The sequence below is a fragment of the Aquila chrysaetos genome, chromosome 16 (genome assembly GCF_900496995.4).
Source record: "Aquila chrysaetos chrysaetos chromosome 16, bAquChr1.4, whole genome shotgun sequence".
NCBI classification, from domain to species: domain Eukaryota; kingdom Metazoa; phylum Chordata; class Aves; order Accipitriformes; family Accipitridae; genus Aquila; species Aquila chrysaetos.
Window position 1 is genome coordinate 23,581,951 of NC_044019.1, and position 16,677 is coordinate 23,598,627.

At 36.4% G+C, this 16,677-nt stretch overlaps 1 protein-coding gene across 3 annotated transcripts in view; it reads left to right on the forward strand.

Annotated features, from left to right (window-relative positions):
- CCDC34 (coiled-coil domain containing 34) overlaps nucleotides 1-16,187 on the forward strand; it is a 29,152-nt gene extending 12,965 nt beyond the window's left edge. For all 3 annotated transcript variants that reach the window (XM_030039803.2, XM_041129336.1, XM_030039802.2), the window contains 3 exons: nucleotides 12,101-12,259; nucleotides 13,900-14,041; nucleotides 15,677-16,187. In XM_030039803.2, coding sequence (XP_029895663.1) covers nucleotides 12,101-12,259; nucleotides 13,900-14,041; nucleotides 15,677-15,891 — 516 coding nt within the window. In that variant the 3' untranslated portion in view covers nucleotides 15,892-16,187. The remainder of the gene's footprint in view (nucleotides 1-12,100; nucleotides 12,260-13,899; nucleotides 14,042-15,676) is intronic.
- The last annotated feature ends 490 nt before the right edge of the window (nucleotides 16,188-16,677 follow it).

Consider the following 16,677-nt stretch of genomic DNA (forward strand, 5'->3'; position numbering starts at 1 on the left):
GCACTGTACAGCTCGCACACAAAGCAAGCATGTGTACTGGGTGGCGAAAATGGGAACGTTTGGAAGGCTTGGGCTTGTTCAGCCCCTGGTAGTTTGTGGGCACCTGCATTCATTGTCTTATGGTCTGTAGCAATGCCAGTTGCTTACCGTTCTGAATAAAATCAGATGAAAATTGAATACAATGACACTAGCTGGACTAGATATCCAGACCTCATACATTTCACCATTTCAGAACTCTTTTTTCAGATTCAATCTAGAACCACTAGAATAACATGAGTTTGGATCTAACCTAATTACTCTTAGTCACAATGCTAACTGGATGATTGGCATAAACCCACCCCCAAACCAATCCTGCTCTAAGCATTTATTATGATGTAGAAAGGGTCCTCCCTTATTAAAGTACACAGCAAAAAGTTGAAGATTTATTATTCAGCACAAACAATGCCATTTTCCTCTTCTAAAATGCAAATTAAATTATATGTGTCTGTAACCATTGGCTTGAAAGAGTTTGGGCTGCCTGTTAAAATTGTTCACAGTTCAAAACAGTGAAAATTCTTGTTCTCCCTCCTCCCGCCTCTTCCCCCCTCTCCCCCCCACCTTCAACTTCTGTAAATGTCTACCTGTTTGGGTCTTCCAAAGACCTTTGTCTTTGTGGATTTACTGATTAACTTCTTCTTTTCTATTGTCAATGGCAATAGGAGGTCTTTTTTTATGGTATTCACATCGGCCCAGAGGACAGGGGAAGAAACATATTTGTGTCTGGACTTTATCATATTATATTTTGGAAGGATAAGGTCATCCTTAGGCCGTGTCCCAAGCTTTTACCAAAAGTAATCTGATTTTCATTTAAATCAGATGATTCATTGGCTAGTCTTTTCTGTAAACCACACTCAAATCAAGAACAAACTGAACTTAAAAGCTTAGCTGTCTTTAGGATATTAACATTTGTGCTGCATAGATCTTACCACTTCAAGTTTCCACAAGATTATCTGTGGATCTGGACACAGACTGAAGGATAAATATGTCAATTCAGTGACTAAGAAGGTGTTCAGAATTGCATGAAGATTTCACACGAAGTTTAAGGTTCGATTCCTGAGCACTGACAGTTGCTGTGATTTTCTTGGGGAGCATGTATACATCTCATATTAGGGAAAGCTCACTTCATTTCCTCCTAGAAGCATCAAAAGGTGCTCCTTGAGGCAAAACTCGCAGTATTCTTCACTGAAATATGCATTAAGCACTCACCTTTTTTGTATCCAGCTAGTGATTCTGAGCCCCTGTGTGTAGACTGCAGAAAATGCTTTACTTGACAGGAGGCAGTACTTTTGGGGATGTTACCTCTGTGACGTCCACAAGTCTGTATCCTTTCCCGTTGCTGAATACTGTACTGACAAAGGAAGTAAGGGATAGTTGAGAGTACATGAAATTTTTTTCTTCATCTTGAGCATCCAGCACCAGGAGACACTGCTGGAAAAATCTTCATACCGTGAATGTGAGATACATTTATATCAGAAGTAGAATGTTTGTATGTGCATAAAAGAATTCTGCTGTTTTTTCCGTATGCCAAGCCAGTTTTCTTGTATTTTGTTGCATGGCAATGTCCATTGTGATGCTCTGACTGGTAAATATAGTCCTTTAGGGTCAGGTTAGGAAGAAAAGCTTGAGCACTATTTCTGTTCACTGGCAGTTTCATTTTTTATTGCTTAATATATATTTAAAACTATATGCTGTGAATTTTTTTTTTATGCTTCCAATCATTTTGAGTTAAACTATTTTTGAGAATAAAGGAATCATAACCATTTAATATCCTTCTATGTAAATAGCTTTTGTGATTTTAAAGGTTGTAAATGAACTAGAAGTAGTATATTGAAATAAGAGATATCAAAGAACATTCTAAGCTGTCAAATATGTTTATGCAAATATGGCAAAATTTTGCAGCTCACTAGGAATTAAAAGCTTAATAAAATCAACTGTCAGGCGCTATCCTGGTTTTACTAATGCCTTTAGAATTTTTGGTAAGATACTAGATCTCTGCTGGACAAAAATAGTCTTACTTTCACTCTCTCCTAAGGTTGAGTCATTTGTGGACAAACAGTAAATTGTCTATTTGACTTGTTTTGGTTTAGATGTAATAGAGCTCTGTTTTTAACAAATATCAGAAGTATTAATCAAAATATTTTAACTCTAAACTATCTCCAAACATGCTTTTGATTACAGAAGAAAATTTACTTGAACCCAACATGACTTTGTATGTAACTAAAACTTTTATTTCTGAGTTACTGTTAGATTTAGTGATAAAAATGAGGGGGGCATGATTATAAATGCTGAGCAAGCGAAGTTGGTGTTCAGTGTCATGTTTTCGTTATTAAAGTAGCCTTGATTTGAATGGTATGCAGAACTGGACATAGATCAGCAAAGCCATTAGAATCTGTCTTAATCCTTTTGGTATGTTAAAATGTTTGCTTGATTGCTAATTGTTGTATTTAGACTCCAGTTTGGTAAGGAGCTCTGAGGCAACTCGTAGTGGAACTGTGAAGTTTAAAAAGAAAGGAATTGATGTCCTCGATCCCAATCTTATCATAGAACTAAATCTTGAATAGGTATTGAAAACTAACTACTGTCTCATTTCTTCAGGTTAGAATTAATGCTTGTGAAAGCTTACTTTCTCCATGTTGTTCATTCTGGCACTTAATGTTTTTTTTTCTTTTTTTCTTTTTATTTTTAAAGTTACACTAACCACAAATGGGTAAATCAGTTAACATTATGTGGAGGAGTAAAGCTGTTAAGAGGTGAAATTGACCATATAAGTATCGTTTATTTTGGATTGAAACGGTGTAGCTCTGTTGAAAGCTTATAATTCATTGTGCCAAGTATAAATTTTATTAAATTTTAAGTACAAAGATGTATTTTGGTGAAGTAATGTAGAACCTGAGCTACTTCTAAACTGGGATAAGGTAGGTGTATATTTATGTAGTTGTTCTGGCTCCTAAATCAATTCAAATTTTTATTAGGTCTATGAACTTTTTCTTACTTATGGTGCTGTTTTGAAAGTCAGCCACTGCTTTTGTTATATATACTCCCATATGTGTATACATAAAGATCCCATAGAAAGCTCACTTGCCTACTTTTTCACATTAATAAGTAAGCTGTTTTTTCCACTGTTATTTTCTATTTTGTCAGTAAAATCTTGAAAAACTATTAATATCCTTCTAATAGTTCTTTGTTGCTTCAGGGAAAAAGGTATTTTTCCTTTAGGGAAAAAATACCTGATTTCACTGACTCACCGCATTCTTGCAAGTTCTTTGAAAATATGTGATTCTTCTGTTCAAATTCAAGAACTATACAAGAGGCAGTAGTCAGGACTAAACTCATACTTTTAAAACACTAGGATTTAGATTAAACCTTTGAAAAATCTCTAAAACGTTAGACTGTAAAATATTCAGTACTGGACTGATTTTGAAAAGCCATTTATATGTAGCTTCTTCTGACATTGTCTACTATGATTTTGTAGCTGAATGTTTTCTTAAAAGTTGGATCTATTTAGTGTAACTATGTAGTTTAATATGATGATATGCTAAGTAAGCAACCTGAACTGTTTATGGAACCATTCTGAACTAGTACACAGCACTCAGGTACAGACAGAAAGAAGTACTTAAAGGGCCAAGAAAGGACCCATTCTTAGTAGAATTTTTTATTGAAAGTAAAACCAAGAGGTAAAGAATGGCTAGAATTTATCATTAAAAAAAAAAGAGGCCTTCAAAGTCTTATCATTTCATGTTTGTATGCTGACTCCCTGTAGACGCTGAACAGACCAGTTAACTTCAGTCATTTTTTCCACCGAGTAAGTTTAAAAAAACCAAACAGCAACCAACAACACCCTCACCTCACCACCCCCCCCCCCCCCCAGCTGTGTCTTGGAATTATTTGGATCGGGGGAACTACGTGTGTGATATATTTTGAAAATCTCCTCTTCATAGTGGCATCTTTGTGATTTGTCTTTTATCAAATGTGTTCTTGCTTAACAAATAAAGGTTTTGTGACTGGCTTAGCAGGCTGTAGGTGATACCAAGACTGTTTACAGACCTGGGTAAATAACAGTTTAAGAATGAAGATAAAAGTACTGCTTAATATATTAAAAATATTTGGGAATCCCATTTCTGGTTCCTTCAAAGGATTTTTCTCTCTTGTCTAAATTCTGATGGATTAATATGTGATGACAAAACTCTGGCTGGGTATAAAACATGCAAAAAAAAAAAGTGATAGGTGAGGTCATAGATGTTCAGAGTTGATCACTCACTCATACCTTCTTTTTTAGTGTTTCCTTTGAAGACCACCACTATTCAGAATTTGTCCAGTGTGGTTCAGTTCCAAGTTCTTTCACGGTGTGACCAGGCACTGGTTCTACTGCCTGATAATTTACTGTGTTCTATTCAGTGGAAGTTTCTGGAGATGCTAGTGAAAAGCTTCTCTTCTCTTTTGGAAAATATGTAAGCTGCTGTCTGAAGCCACTTTGGTTTTTTGCCCTCATTTGCCCTTGAGTTAATTAATTCAAGACATATGTAGCCTTATTCCAGGAAGAAGGCTTTACCCTGACAGCCTCATCTCCCAGGCATGAGGTGCAGTATGGAGAACTCCTTTTTACAGTTTGGTTTATAAAGCCTTTGTTTTGCCAGACTCCCTTTCTTCCTTATTCTGTGTCCCCTTACTGGTATTTCTCTAAAGAACTGAGGATGGTTTTGACTGTGGACCTTTATGACCTTTATTTCACCTCACGTGAAATGTTGTTATCTTCATGTAAATGGGGGCCCAGCCCCTGCCTTTGTAAGCATAATTTGGGTTTAAGACTTGCCCACCTATCAAGACTGCCATGTTTAGAAGACTGTATCTGAAGAACCCCAGTTATATATGAGTTACTTCCTAATGTTTTACTATAGAGTAGGAAGCTTGTTGACAGTAGCAGGTTTCTTTTTCTGTTCCCGTTTTACATGAACTTTTGATCCCAAGATGTGGAGTGTCATTCCTATCAGTAACTATGGGATTGAACACTTAAGTAAGGTACATGTAATTGCTGAAGTCCTGATTAATTGCCTTCAAATCAAAGTACCAAGGCTTTGAGAAATGCACTGTCGATGCATAAATTGTAAAGTGTCTGTAAACTGATGTGACCGTTTAATTCTTTAGAACATTGTCATAACAGTCAGAACCTCTTATGAATTGATGCTGAAGAAACTATTAGGATTAAAGGTCAGGCCTAATGACAACGGCTTTTTGATTAAATATTTAAAAAATTAACACTGATGCAGTGCAGTCTACCCTCTGCACTCTATTTAATATGGTATCGTCCAATCATATTTAATCCACCTTTATTGACTCTGCAAAACTACTTCATTCTTAGAATGCCAATAGAATATGAACTTAGAATTATCTAGGGTATTCAATTAATGTATATGCATATGTGTACATATAAATATTTTTATATTGTTGTGGGTTAGCCCCACGCAGCTCAAAAGCGGAATGCTTGCATCCCCAAATAACTGTAATTCTGAAACACGTTGTCTTTAGTCTTTAACTTGCATATAATACTTTATGCTATATTAATGTGATATCTAGCAAAGTTGTAAGAGCACAAGTAGTGAAGCTACACATTTTACATTGGAAAAACTAATTATTCTAATACCAATGTTAATTTGACTGTAGCTTTTCAAATACTTTCTGCATTGTTGAATAGAGAATAAGGCATCACTTTTTATTTTTTCTTTAAATATGAGCAAAGCGGGCGTTAATCATAGAACTTTGTTCAACTTTTTGTTGTTCATTTTTTTCTTTCAGTAAGTCCCCGTTACTTACGGAAAAATATAATTTTAATGGAAAACAGGTACAGGATGGGAAAATTCTCTTTTGATGCTTTTTCATTAAAAATTTTGTTCTTATGATTTACTTTGCTGTTGGCTGATAATCTTTATAAGAAGGAAAAAGCAGTAAGAAATATGAACGCTTAGAACCAACACACTATAAAACAATGAATGACAATGTTCTTGGAGCAGACTTCCCTTTCTTGGTGTGCTGCGTGATTCCTCACAGAAGAAGGACTTATATTTCAACTCTTACTCCAAAGATTTTGTTTAACGCATACTTTATCTCACCACTGCTGATATAGAATACAGATTGTTTAGCAGCTTGAGCATGACTTTCAAGTTAAAAAGTCATGCTCACTCATGCTCTCTTTCATCCAATGAGTTCTTAATTATTTTGTGAGGAGTGGTACCGCTTCAACGGAAGGGGTGGAGAATCCTGTCATCCCAGCCTGCAGCCTGGTAGATGGAGTCTTCTCCCCACAGTGGGACATGTTAGTCTGAATCCCCTCAGGGAAAGAGGTAATGAAATCCCGATCTTCCCTGTCCTAGGCTAATGTTCTAACAGCTGAACTATTCTTCTAAGTCAAAGCTGTGTTTGCTGCTACATTTTATATAGAGCCTGATGTGCTATGGTTTTTTGCTGACAGTTTAGACTTGAAAGGGATGCTGAGGTGTTTGCATTTTTGAAGACTGAACCCTTTCAAGAAATGTATTTGTGAGGGAAGCTTAAATATCTAGCATAAATACCTTCCAACCTTGAGAAGCAATGTCATTTAAGAATTTAAATTTTCTGTTTAGGTGCCCAAGTCTGTCTTTACATATCTAAACTTTTTTGTAACTCTGGGCTTAATTTTGTAACGTTTTTTTTTCTGCATGTTGTGGGTTTTTCAGCATCTAGACCTGGAGTACTTTACAAGACAGTCTCTCTCTCTCTCTCTCTCTCTCTCTCTCTCTCTCTTTTTTTTTTTTTAGCACAGTGTTGATGTGTCTTTACACAAAGCTCTTCTGTGAGGTTCTGCATGGCCAGTACTGTGCTTATAGTTTTAGGTTGTACCTGAATCTTAATTGTGTCCAGACTTACCTTGAGATTTCTGTAAGTAGAATGAACTAATTTCTCATGGTTAGTGTTAGAATGAGTTTTAGATAGATTTGTGGAGGAGGAATTCAGGGTGGCAGATGATTAAAATATGAGTACTCCTGCATTTCAGCAGCATTTGTAGAGTCTGCATTCTTCTGAAGACCCTGAGAGTGTTCAGAGACCAAGTTCACTAAGACTTTCTGTTTGTCACAGATATTGAGTACCCACATGAAAGAAATGCAGTTTGGGAGAAGGATCCATGCACGTAACCATCTTAACCATTCTCCAACTACTAGACTGCAGTGGGGTCTGCATTGACTTTGTGTGAACTTGAGCAGTAAATTGTTGTAAACCTGCCTGTCAGTAGACGAATGCAGCTCAGTGTTGTTTCACTGACCTCCTTTCTAGCCTCTTGTTCTTTTCACATGCCAGCTCTGGAGACATTAAAGAAGTATTTCTGCAGGCTAGGCTTGGTGACTGAGCTGTGTAATAGGGCTAAATTGAAAAGACAATAACAATTGGCTGAGCAGCCCAGATTTCCGAGGCTGCTAAATGTGATTGACATTCAGGGTTATTATGCGGATATATGAGGAAATTTGGATATATGTTTTGATGTTGGCAGTGTAGACTTTTCCTATATTTTGCCATCAGTCAGCATAAAATGACGCTAGAATATGGTAGCTAAGATGTCAGAGCAAGCAGCTGCGAAATAGAACCATCAGTTATATATAAAAAGAAAAATGTTGTCATATTCTGCAGACCAGAAAATGGGAAAGGATTACCGTGAGAAGCGTCTTAAAAAATATAAACCACAACATTAATATCTGGAAATGTTTCTGTTCAGTGACACTCTACATAGAAAATGCAGAACAGCAAGCAGCTTTGCACTTTACCCTTTCCAGCCTCTCATTTAATCATTTATATGAAAATACAGAAAATATTTTATTAATTTTCTTCCAGTTGAATATAGCGTCTCTGTTTTGATGGCAATTGGGCTTTTTTCTGCCTGGAAAATTATTTAATATGTCTACCTTCTGTCAGGAAGGAAGTGGGATGCTTCTCCAAATTTTAAATTCCTTTGAGAATTCTCCACATATGCATCGGTCTGACTTTTCTTGAAAAGTTAGTAGTTCTGCTGTTGAGACATTGGTTTGGTACTGACTCAGTGAGACACATGCTGCCTACTGAGTCACCATCAGTGCTTTGTGGGATAGCTGGATTTGTTCTGGGTGGGGGATTTCCAAGTACTGACCTAGCCCAGGCTTCATTAGGTTCCGAGGCTTGATAGGATCACAGCCCAGAGCAGTGAACCCGCAGGCCAGATTTGTATCCTTTCTCCTTAATAATGTGCTTGGGTGGGGTGGTGGGAAAACACGCCTTTCTTGCAATGAGTAACTGGATGTTTTACAATCAATACCTTAATTTATGTAATATGTCTTATCATATTTTAAAGTATATGTAAATTTGCTAGTGGTTTAGTGAATAGATCACGTCTGTTTTGAACGCAAGATCAAAGAGAATTTTTAAAACCCAATCTGACAACACCAAGCATAAACAAATTGTATAATTTCCCTCCCCCTGTATATACGTGGAAGGAGAGTGAAGGGAGGATCGAAGAACATGTACATTAATATGCACATTCCTAGCATTTTTTATAAAGTTGTATAAGGGAAAGTAATGAGGATGGGAGAAGCTGGGAAGGCCAGGGTGACAGGAACTTGACATGAAGCAGGTTATTAAAGCAGCTGGGAATGTGGCGTACACTAACTTTATGAACGAAAAGCTGTTCTGCGCATGAGAGAAAGAGGAAGCATTTCTGATTTGTCTGCAGAATAATTTCTAGGCAGCTGCAAGCCTGCAATTCTGCAGGGACTCTGCTGTCTTAAGGATGTCTCACTGCAAGTGAAACTTAGCAATAGCTGTGGCTTTCATGGTAGTGTGCATGGCATATCATTGTTTACATTAGGAGCCAATTTAACTTTGGGTCAGCCTAGATAGTGGCTAAACTCATCTGAAGTATTGCGATTAAAGATAATAATTTAAGAAGCTTCCCTGCCTTTTAATTACAGTCTTCAGAAAGGTTTTTAGTCTATTTTCTGCTTATAGTTGTTGTCCATTATTGAACAATTTCCTTTTGGTATGGAAGGGCCCCATTTTTTAAATTTTCTCCTATATTTATTTTCATGCTTTTTATTTGGTAAGACCCTTACCTAAAGACCATAGCTTTGAAAGATTCTTACTTTTGTAACTTTCATGTACAATAGAGATAAGCCAGCAAACAACAAAAGATTTGAAGTCTTTGTAAGCGTTCTTCACCAATGGTTTTAGCTCACTGTTTTAGCATATATCTCTCATCTACATTAATGCTTTTTATGTGTCCCAGACTATCACTGTCTCAAAACAGGAGTTGTTGAGAGATGCATGTGGGGAATATTTGGTAATGAGGGGACAGAGGAACAGCTCTGAATAAAAGACATTAAGATGAATTTTAGATGAAGAATGAGGAAAAGCTTAGACAATTGGTAATTTGTTTTTCAGGCAGGTGATACTTAGGATCTGCATAATTTGCCAAAAATAGATTATTTTTCCTTTTTAACGTATTTAAGCATGGAAGGGTTTGTTTCATGTTAAGAAAGATCTTGTTTCCATTCTTCACTAGTACAAAAATATTTCAGAAGCTCAACTTCTTTTTTTTTTCCAGAATGAAATTCTTTTTTCATTGGTCTTAGTTGTAAATAATAGTTTTATCACATGTACAGGCCTTACAAACATTGTTATGAAATCATATTAATAAGACTTCCATTATTTTGTAGTTCTATGGAGTTTTACATTCCAGAATATGCATGGAAATTGGAGTGTATTCATATCTGACCTTTTTCCCTACATTGCAGAACAGATTCAGCTGATGTTCACTAGAATGGATTAGAAGTGAAATGAAAAATACCCAACATTCCAAACCCAAGGAAAAAATATTGTTAGTAGCTAATTGTTTTGTGAAATTGTGTGCAGTGTGTACACAAGTAACTCTTTGTCCCCAGATTAGAATATTTGTCAAGAGTGTACCAAAACAGTGGTACTGAGAGTATCATCATGGTTTAGGTGAAGAAACATCCACCTCAGAGATTATGGTAAATACAGTTAATAAGGTATAGCTTGTAAAAGGGGGGGGGGAATACCCCAGAGTTAATGCATAATTTAGCTGCTAATGTTAAAATTGTAGTAATGCTTCTAGTGTTGCCAAACACAGAGAGGGGCACACTAACTCAAACAATTCTGTAAACTGGTTTCTTCTGATAAGAAGTCTGCAGTTTAGCATTACGACATGCTCAGAGAAACTGAATGCCAAGAGTAAGCTAAGATTATGCTTAGACTGATTTCTTTATCGAGACAATTTCATGTAGTGTGGGTAAGGATTCAAACATGAAAGCGTTGAATATCCAGTACTGGGTCTTACAAAAAAATTGGCAAATGTTTTAACCTGAAAGCAATGCATTTCCTCTTTATTTGCCCTGGTTTTGCAACTTGTCATCTCATCCAATAAATGGCAGAATTGAGTTAGTGTTTTGCAGGGCAATATAAGCTAAAATTTTTATTCTGTATGATGCTATTATATTGAATTACTGGTGGATTTTGGTATGGAGGACAAGGATTGAACCAGCAGATGCCCTGTTTAGACCAGACTGAGAGAACGGTGCTGGTCTCCAGCTCCAGTATTATGGCTTCTGTTTCTTTATGCATAACTGAATTTTCCAAAAGTGCAGTAAATCTGGAAAAAAGGGGGGAGGGGCCCATGGGGGGAGCAGAGCAGAGCTCTAGCTTTCTGACTTTTTGTGCTTATAAGAGGTAAAATGGGAAGGGAAGTATATCCCTGCTCTTCTTGTAAATGTGTTTTTCCTCTTTTCCATGAAGAAGACAGACCCAGTTTATTATACTTTGCAGTTGTAGTTCTAGGCATTTGACATCCATATTGCCAACTATAATAATTCTAAGTCAGCATCAGTTCATGCTAAACTACACATCTTTGTTCAAGAGGAGTTTGCAGGGGAGCATACAAGAAAAAGATTTCTTAAAAGAAAAAGATTTTATTCAGCAGCTCTTCTGTATGAAGTGGAAACTGTTTGATCTCAAGTCTTCTGCCTCCTCTCCAAGTCATGCACACAGCTTGTCTGGTAAAGATTTTTGCCTCTACATGTGTATGCAGGTTCTTCAGAGCTAAGTGAGCTAAGCAGAAGTAGTACTGAATCAGTAGAATCCCAGTCATTTCATAAAGGTTACAGGGAAGGGAAGTGAGAGCTATTGTTAGTCTTCAAATGAAAACATTGCCCTCTCCAGATCAAGAAAAGGCCATCAATATGTGCTTGTTAGCTTAGAGAATGGTCCCCTGAAATGTTGTTTTGTACCGTTAAGATACACACACCCTGAAAAGACGTAGAAGTGAATGACACCTCTGTGTGTTGTATCTTCCAAATTATACAGGTAGCAATTTCACTTCACACTCAGTTGCCACTTTTTGCCTGCCCTAGAGTGTGTTTTCTCATTTTCCCTTTCATCATTTGAAGCAGAGAAATGTGTGGATTGATTCATAGAAGAAATCCATACAGAAATGAACTAAAGAATATAAAAAATGTAGGCAATACCACAAAACATGAACTGGATTCTAATGTGAACTTCTTATTTTCATATCAATTTATGCTTAAGTGTGCTGAACAATCTGCATATGTCAATGACTCTTAGAAGGGGACAGTTTTCCTGACTTCCATTTGGAACTGTAGTTTGCTCTGGATTCACTGAAAAGTAAAACTAACACACTATTGTCAAGAATTGCAACATATATTTCTTTCCCAGAAATATTGAGAAGTGTCTAAAGTGTTTTAAAAAAATGTCTGAATAAATAAAACAGAGTAGTAAACTTAATAGCATAAGGACTGCTTAAAGTAATTTTTTTTATCATGTTTTCTGACAAGTTTATATGTTTAAAACTATTTTATCTAGAACCTAGTAATGAATAGGTTCTGTCTTCAAAGATCTTCCAATATGATGTTTTTTTCAGGGTTGTGATGATTTTATTAGTAATTATGTAATAAAATTAACTGTATCCCTCAAAAGAATTGCCCATTGAAATATACTGAAAAGTTTCTGTTCTGTTTCTTTGATCTGTTTAATGTAGGAAAGAAGGGAAAGGGAACGAAAGCTGAGCAAAGAAATGGCAGAAAAAGCCACAAAGGAACTAGAAAAAATGCAGTTACAAGAAAAGGCCGAAGTAAAGTATAAAGAATGGTTAAAGAAGAAGAGAGCTGAAGAGGCAGAAAAGAAGAAGAAAGAGAAGGTATTAATCAATTAATCATTTATTTGGATGGGGTTACCCGATTTGTAATTTATATTAAATATATTGGTTGATTGAATTGATTAAAATTTATCAAATGGCAGTGTTGTACATGACAAAAACTTTCAAAAGTTGTAATGTTAGTGCACTGAAGACATTGAGGTGTGGTCAGCAAAGCAAGATGCGTATTAACACATTTTTGTTAACAGTCTTTGCAAACCCACTGCAATTGTGATATGATAAGGGAAAGAGAAATGCAAACGACACAGTGTACCTTTATTACTCAGTCTGTTGCAGGGTGACCCAGACAGAAAATAGGCAGCATTCTGGGCATTTTTCTCCCAGCACCACTGCTATCATTATATTATCATTACACTTGCACATATTTCTAATTAAAAGCATTTTTCTTCATATCTGTCTGTACTAATCTGATGCTAAGAGTTCTGGTTTTAATGTTATTTCATATTAATTAATCACCTATGTATTTTTATAGTGAGCTTCAGAAGACTTCTTACTTGTAAGCTTCATAAAGTACAGGCTTTGAGGTCCCCTCGCTCACTAGAACAAATGCTCTAACAGGGCTACGCTTGCAGGAATCATCCAGAATTCCTCTGAAATATCACATGTTGGTAATGATTATGCCTGAAAACTATGAAATGTGTGACCAGAAGTCTTATCTGTGAAGCTGATTGGTTGTATTTTAATTTAATTAACATTACAGTATAATTTTTCAGTAGAATATGCGATATTATAGGAGTACTATGCTACTGTTGTAGCTAAGTGGGGGAGGACTGTGGTGAGAATAATTTATCTATATTCCCCCTGTAATTACAGCAGTTTTTCTTAAAGTGCAGAATACATCTGTAAGTATTTCACGAGTACGTATAATAATTTCTTTGGACTAACTTTAAAATATTGTAAGCTGTATCAGATCAACTTTCAGGTCTTAATGACCTTAATTTTGCAGTCTTTCAAAATTTCCCATCTAATTAAAACACACTTAAATATTCTGTACTGGCGGTGGTTATTTCCTGCTTAGCAAACTGATTCTGTGTCTCTGCTGAGCCTCTAAAATGCGCAGTAGAAGGACCTCGAAACCCAAGAAAATGGAAGTCATCAGACAGATTTAAACCATATGCCTTCTTTTAGTCACCTCTTCATTTTGTAGATTCCTGTAAGCCATGTTCACAGTATCAATTAAACTTAGTTTAAATCCAAACGCCATGCCTAAACACACTGTTTTACTTCTGATTAATGGTTCCCCAAGCCTGCTCCAGGCTTGGAGGCAACCCAGTCATGGCTGATACAGGGTTGTACGAATGTGGGTGAGTGAGAAGAGTGGATGGTTGTCCCAGATGCAATAGCCTCTTTAGGCTAACTGCAGCACAGTAGGCCCTGGCCATCTGCCCATTATGTTCAGAATATCTTCTGAGCGGTTTTTCTCAGAGAAACACTGGATTAATGCAGAGTTTGGTTCCCCACCCCCCCCCCCCCCCGCCCCAACTTAAATTAAAAAAATGCAACTTTTCTATGGTCAGGAAAATGTATTTTTATTTGAAAACATATTTGAAATATATTCAGCAGTTATTGTACAGGGCTTTGTCTATAAATATCTTAGGTCTTTTCTTTTTTTTTACTTCTAGGAAAAAGAAAAAGAAAGGGAAGCTGAACTACAGGAGAAGAAAGCAAGATCAGAGAAGATCTTTAAGGAATGGCTACATAATGCTAGAAATAAACCACGCCCTGTTTTAAATGGTTATGGCTTCCCACGTGGGAAGTCTACAGGTTTGTACTTCTGCTACACAACCGTAGTTACTTAGGTTTGTGGTTCCTTCCCTCTAATCGTTTAATGTGAAATGAAGCCTGTTTAAGATTTTTCATCCAGTATTTAATTTTGGCACATGGGAATGAATATCTCATATGGTATAAGTCAGAGAAGCTTTTACTCTGAGACCCTTTGTGCATTTTTTTGTAGCCCTTCATGTTAGTTGGGAGAAAATTGATATTATTTGAGAGAATAATATGGCATACCAAATTATAACTGATTTTGATCTCATTTTCCTTATCAGGCATAGGAATCACGAGAGCCAATCGCTGGTTCCTTTGAAGCAAATCAGTTATGCTGGCATCCTTGTAAAGTTAGTGTTCGTATTACAGAAGGTGTGTGCCACCTTATCGCACCCGAATCCCCCTTAGAAAAGAGGTGGTTTTTTTCAGATGCAAAGATTAATAAGAGGCTGACAGAAGTCCTGTCTGAAAAAGGAGACATGGGAATCAGCCTGTGTTCCAAGCTAAGATTTCCTTTCCATTTAGCTTTACACTTGCATCACACCTTCTTGGCTTCTGTAATCCTATTCCTTTTTTGTTTTAAAGGGAAGCGTTAAAGAGAATGCTGTTGATAGTGTGGTGTTTTGTGAGTCTCACTTTATTTTTGTATTTTTCGTCATCCCGCATGGTACAAAAGCAGAAGAGCAGTAAGAAATAGCATTGCATTTTTACATTTGAGTGCTTAATTAAATTTTCTTTAAAAATACATACATACTTTTGCCTTTATTTTTTTATATAATTAAAATCATTGTTATTATTTGAATTCGCAACAGAAAATATTTTAGGACCTAAATTCCAGGCTCTGAATGTTTAAGAAAGTGTATAAAGCAGGTGAACAACCTTTGCTCGTTTGCTTACATCTGTTTATAGATGGGGATACACTTTGCCTTCATGTTTTGTTTTGGACCGTCATTATTTCCCCACAGCTGCAATCACTTGTTTAAGTGATTTTTGAAAAATATTTCTCTACTCAGTTGTGTTCATGCAATAGAATATATTACAGGCTTTGTTTTACCCAACCACATGATGTATGCACTGAAATTTCACTACAGACAAATGACTGATAGGGCAACATGTTCCTTCTGTTGCATTTTAGTTTTTCTGATATTGCTTTATGGGCCCTAGGTTATTAATTGCAGATTATTAATGTATATGTGGATAATTAGTGTATTTTTCTCCTCAATAAAATGAAGAATAACAGTTAAGCAAAGATGGAAAAATATGTGAGCTTTGCATATGTGGTGACAGGAATTTTTATTCGTAAATGTTTTGAAATAATGCTAAGGATCCAATTCATAGACATTGACAGCTTTTAAGTATACAAAGGACTGAGCATTCTGAATGTTACACAGCATTTGACCTGCTTATTATTTTAAATAGAGATGAACAATATGCCAGTTATTGGTAAAAAAAAAAAAAGGTGGAAGATTTATTACTTTGAATCATTTAAATTATGTGATGTGCCTGTGCTGTCTTCCTCTGAAGACACTGTTGTGTCTTTGTTAGTCCAGATGATTATTATATCTGCTTGCATTGTAAAGCTTGTAGTGTAAATATTCCTGTTTAGTTATGTGTATTTTCTAAATGTTTTAGGGTGTGCTGATGGAAATTTGTATCCAGTTCCAGCATATTGTAACCCCATTCCTTGGAAACCTGTAAATGTGCCTCCTCCAAAGGAAGATGGTGTTCTTACCATGAAGAAGAGTAAGAGACCTGTATCTTGTCGGTCACATGTGTCTTCACCTATAGTGATTTATAAGCCCAAAACCAACCCTTGTATTGGATCCTTGTGCAGAAAGCAGTTATAGTACAGAAAACAAAACTGTTCTTATGATCTTGAGTGAACTGGGCCATAAATATGAAGTTGTATGTAGTTATATGTCCAAAACAGGCTGCTTTTTTTTTTTTTTTTTTTTTTTTTTTTTTTTTAGTTTTTGTGAACAGGCTTTGTATTTTTAGCTGACCAATCAGCGTTTTTATATGGTTTTTTATATGTTGCATTTTAGTAAAAAAAGAGAAAAAGAAAAAAAAAGTCATATTTAGCTAAGTGTAATGGAACTGTACGTTAATACCAATAAAACGCACAGATTGTTTCTTCCTTTTCTCCTCTTTTGTTGTTGAAGAAGTTCTTTTCTGTATGTGATTATTCTTTTGGGCGACAGTATTACTGGGTTATTTTAAAGGTGCTAAATATAACAGACTTTAAGACAATTCTTGGCTTAATGCAGAAGGAATTCAAGGCCTGCATGCAGCGGCAGGGCTATGATGTCATTGGGATCGCAGAGATGTAGGTGGGAGAGCTTACATCGCTGGAGTGCTGCAGCGGATGGATGCAGGCTCTTTAGGAAGCATAGGCTGGGATGGCGAGGCGGGGAGAGAGCAGGAGGAACGCATGAAGTTTTGCCGATGATTAGCTGAGACCTAATGAGCTAAGGTTAAAAAGGGAGACTGAGGTGGGCAGTGTTGTGGTCGGCATCTGCTACAGACCACCTGACCAGGAAAAAGTGTGTGGCATTCTTCAGGCAGTTGGAAGAAGCCTTATGCTTGCAGACCCTGGTCTCATAGGGACACTTGAACCACCCTGAAATCTGCTG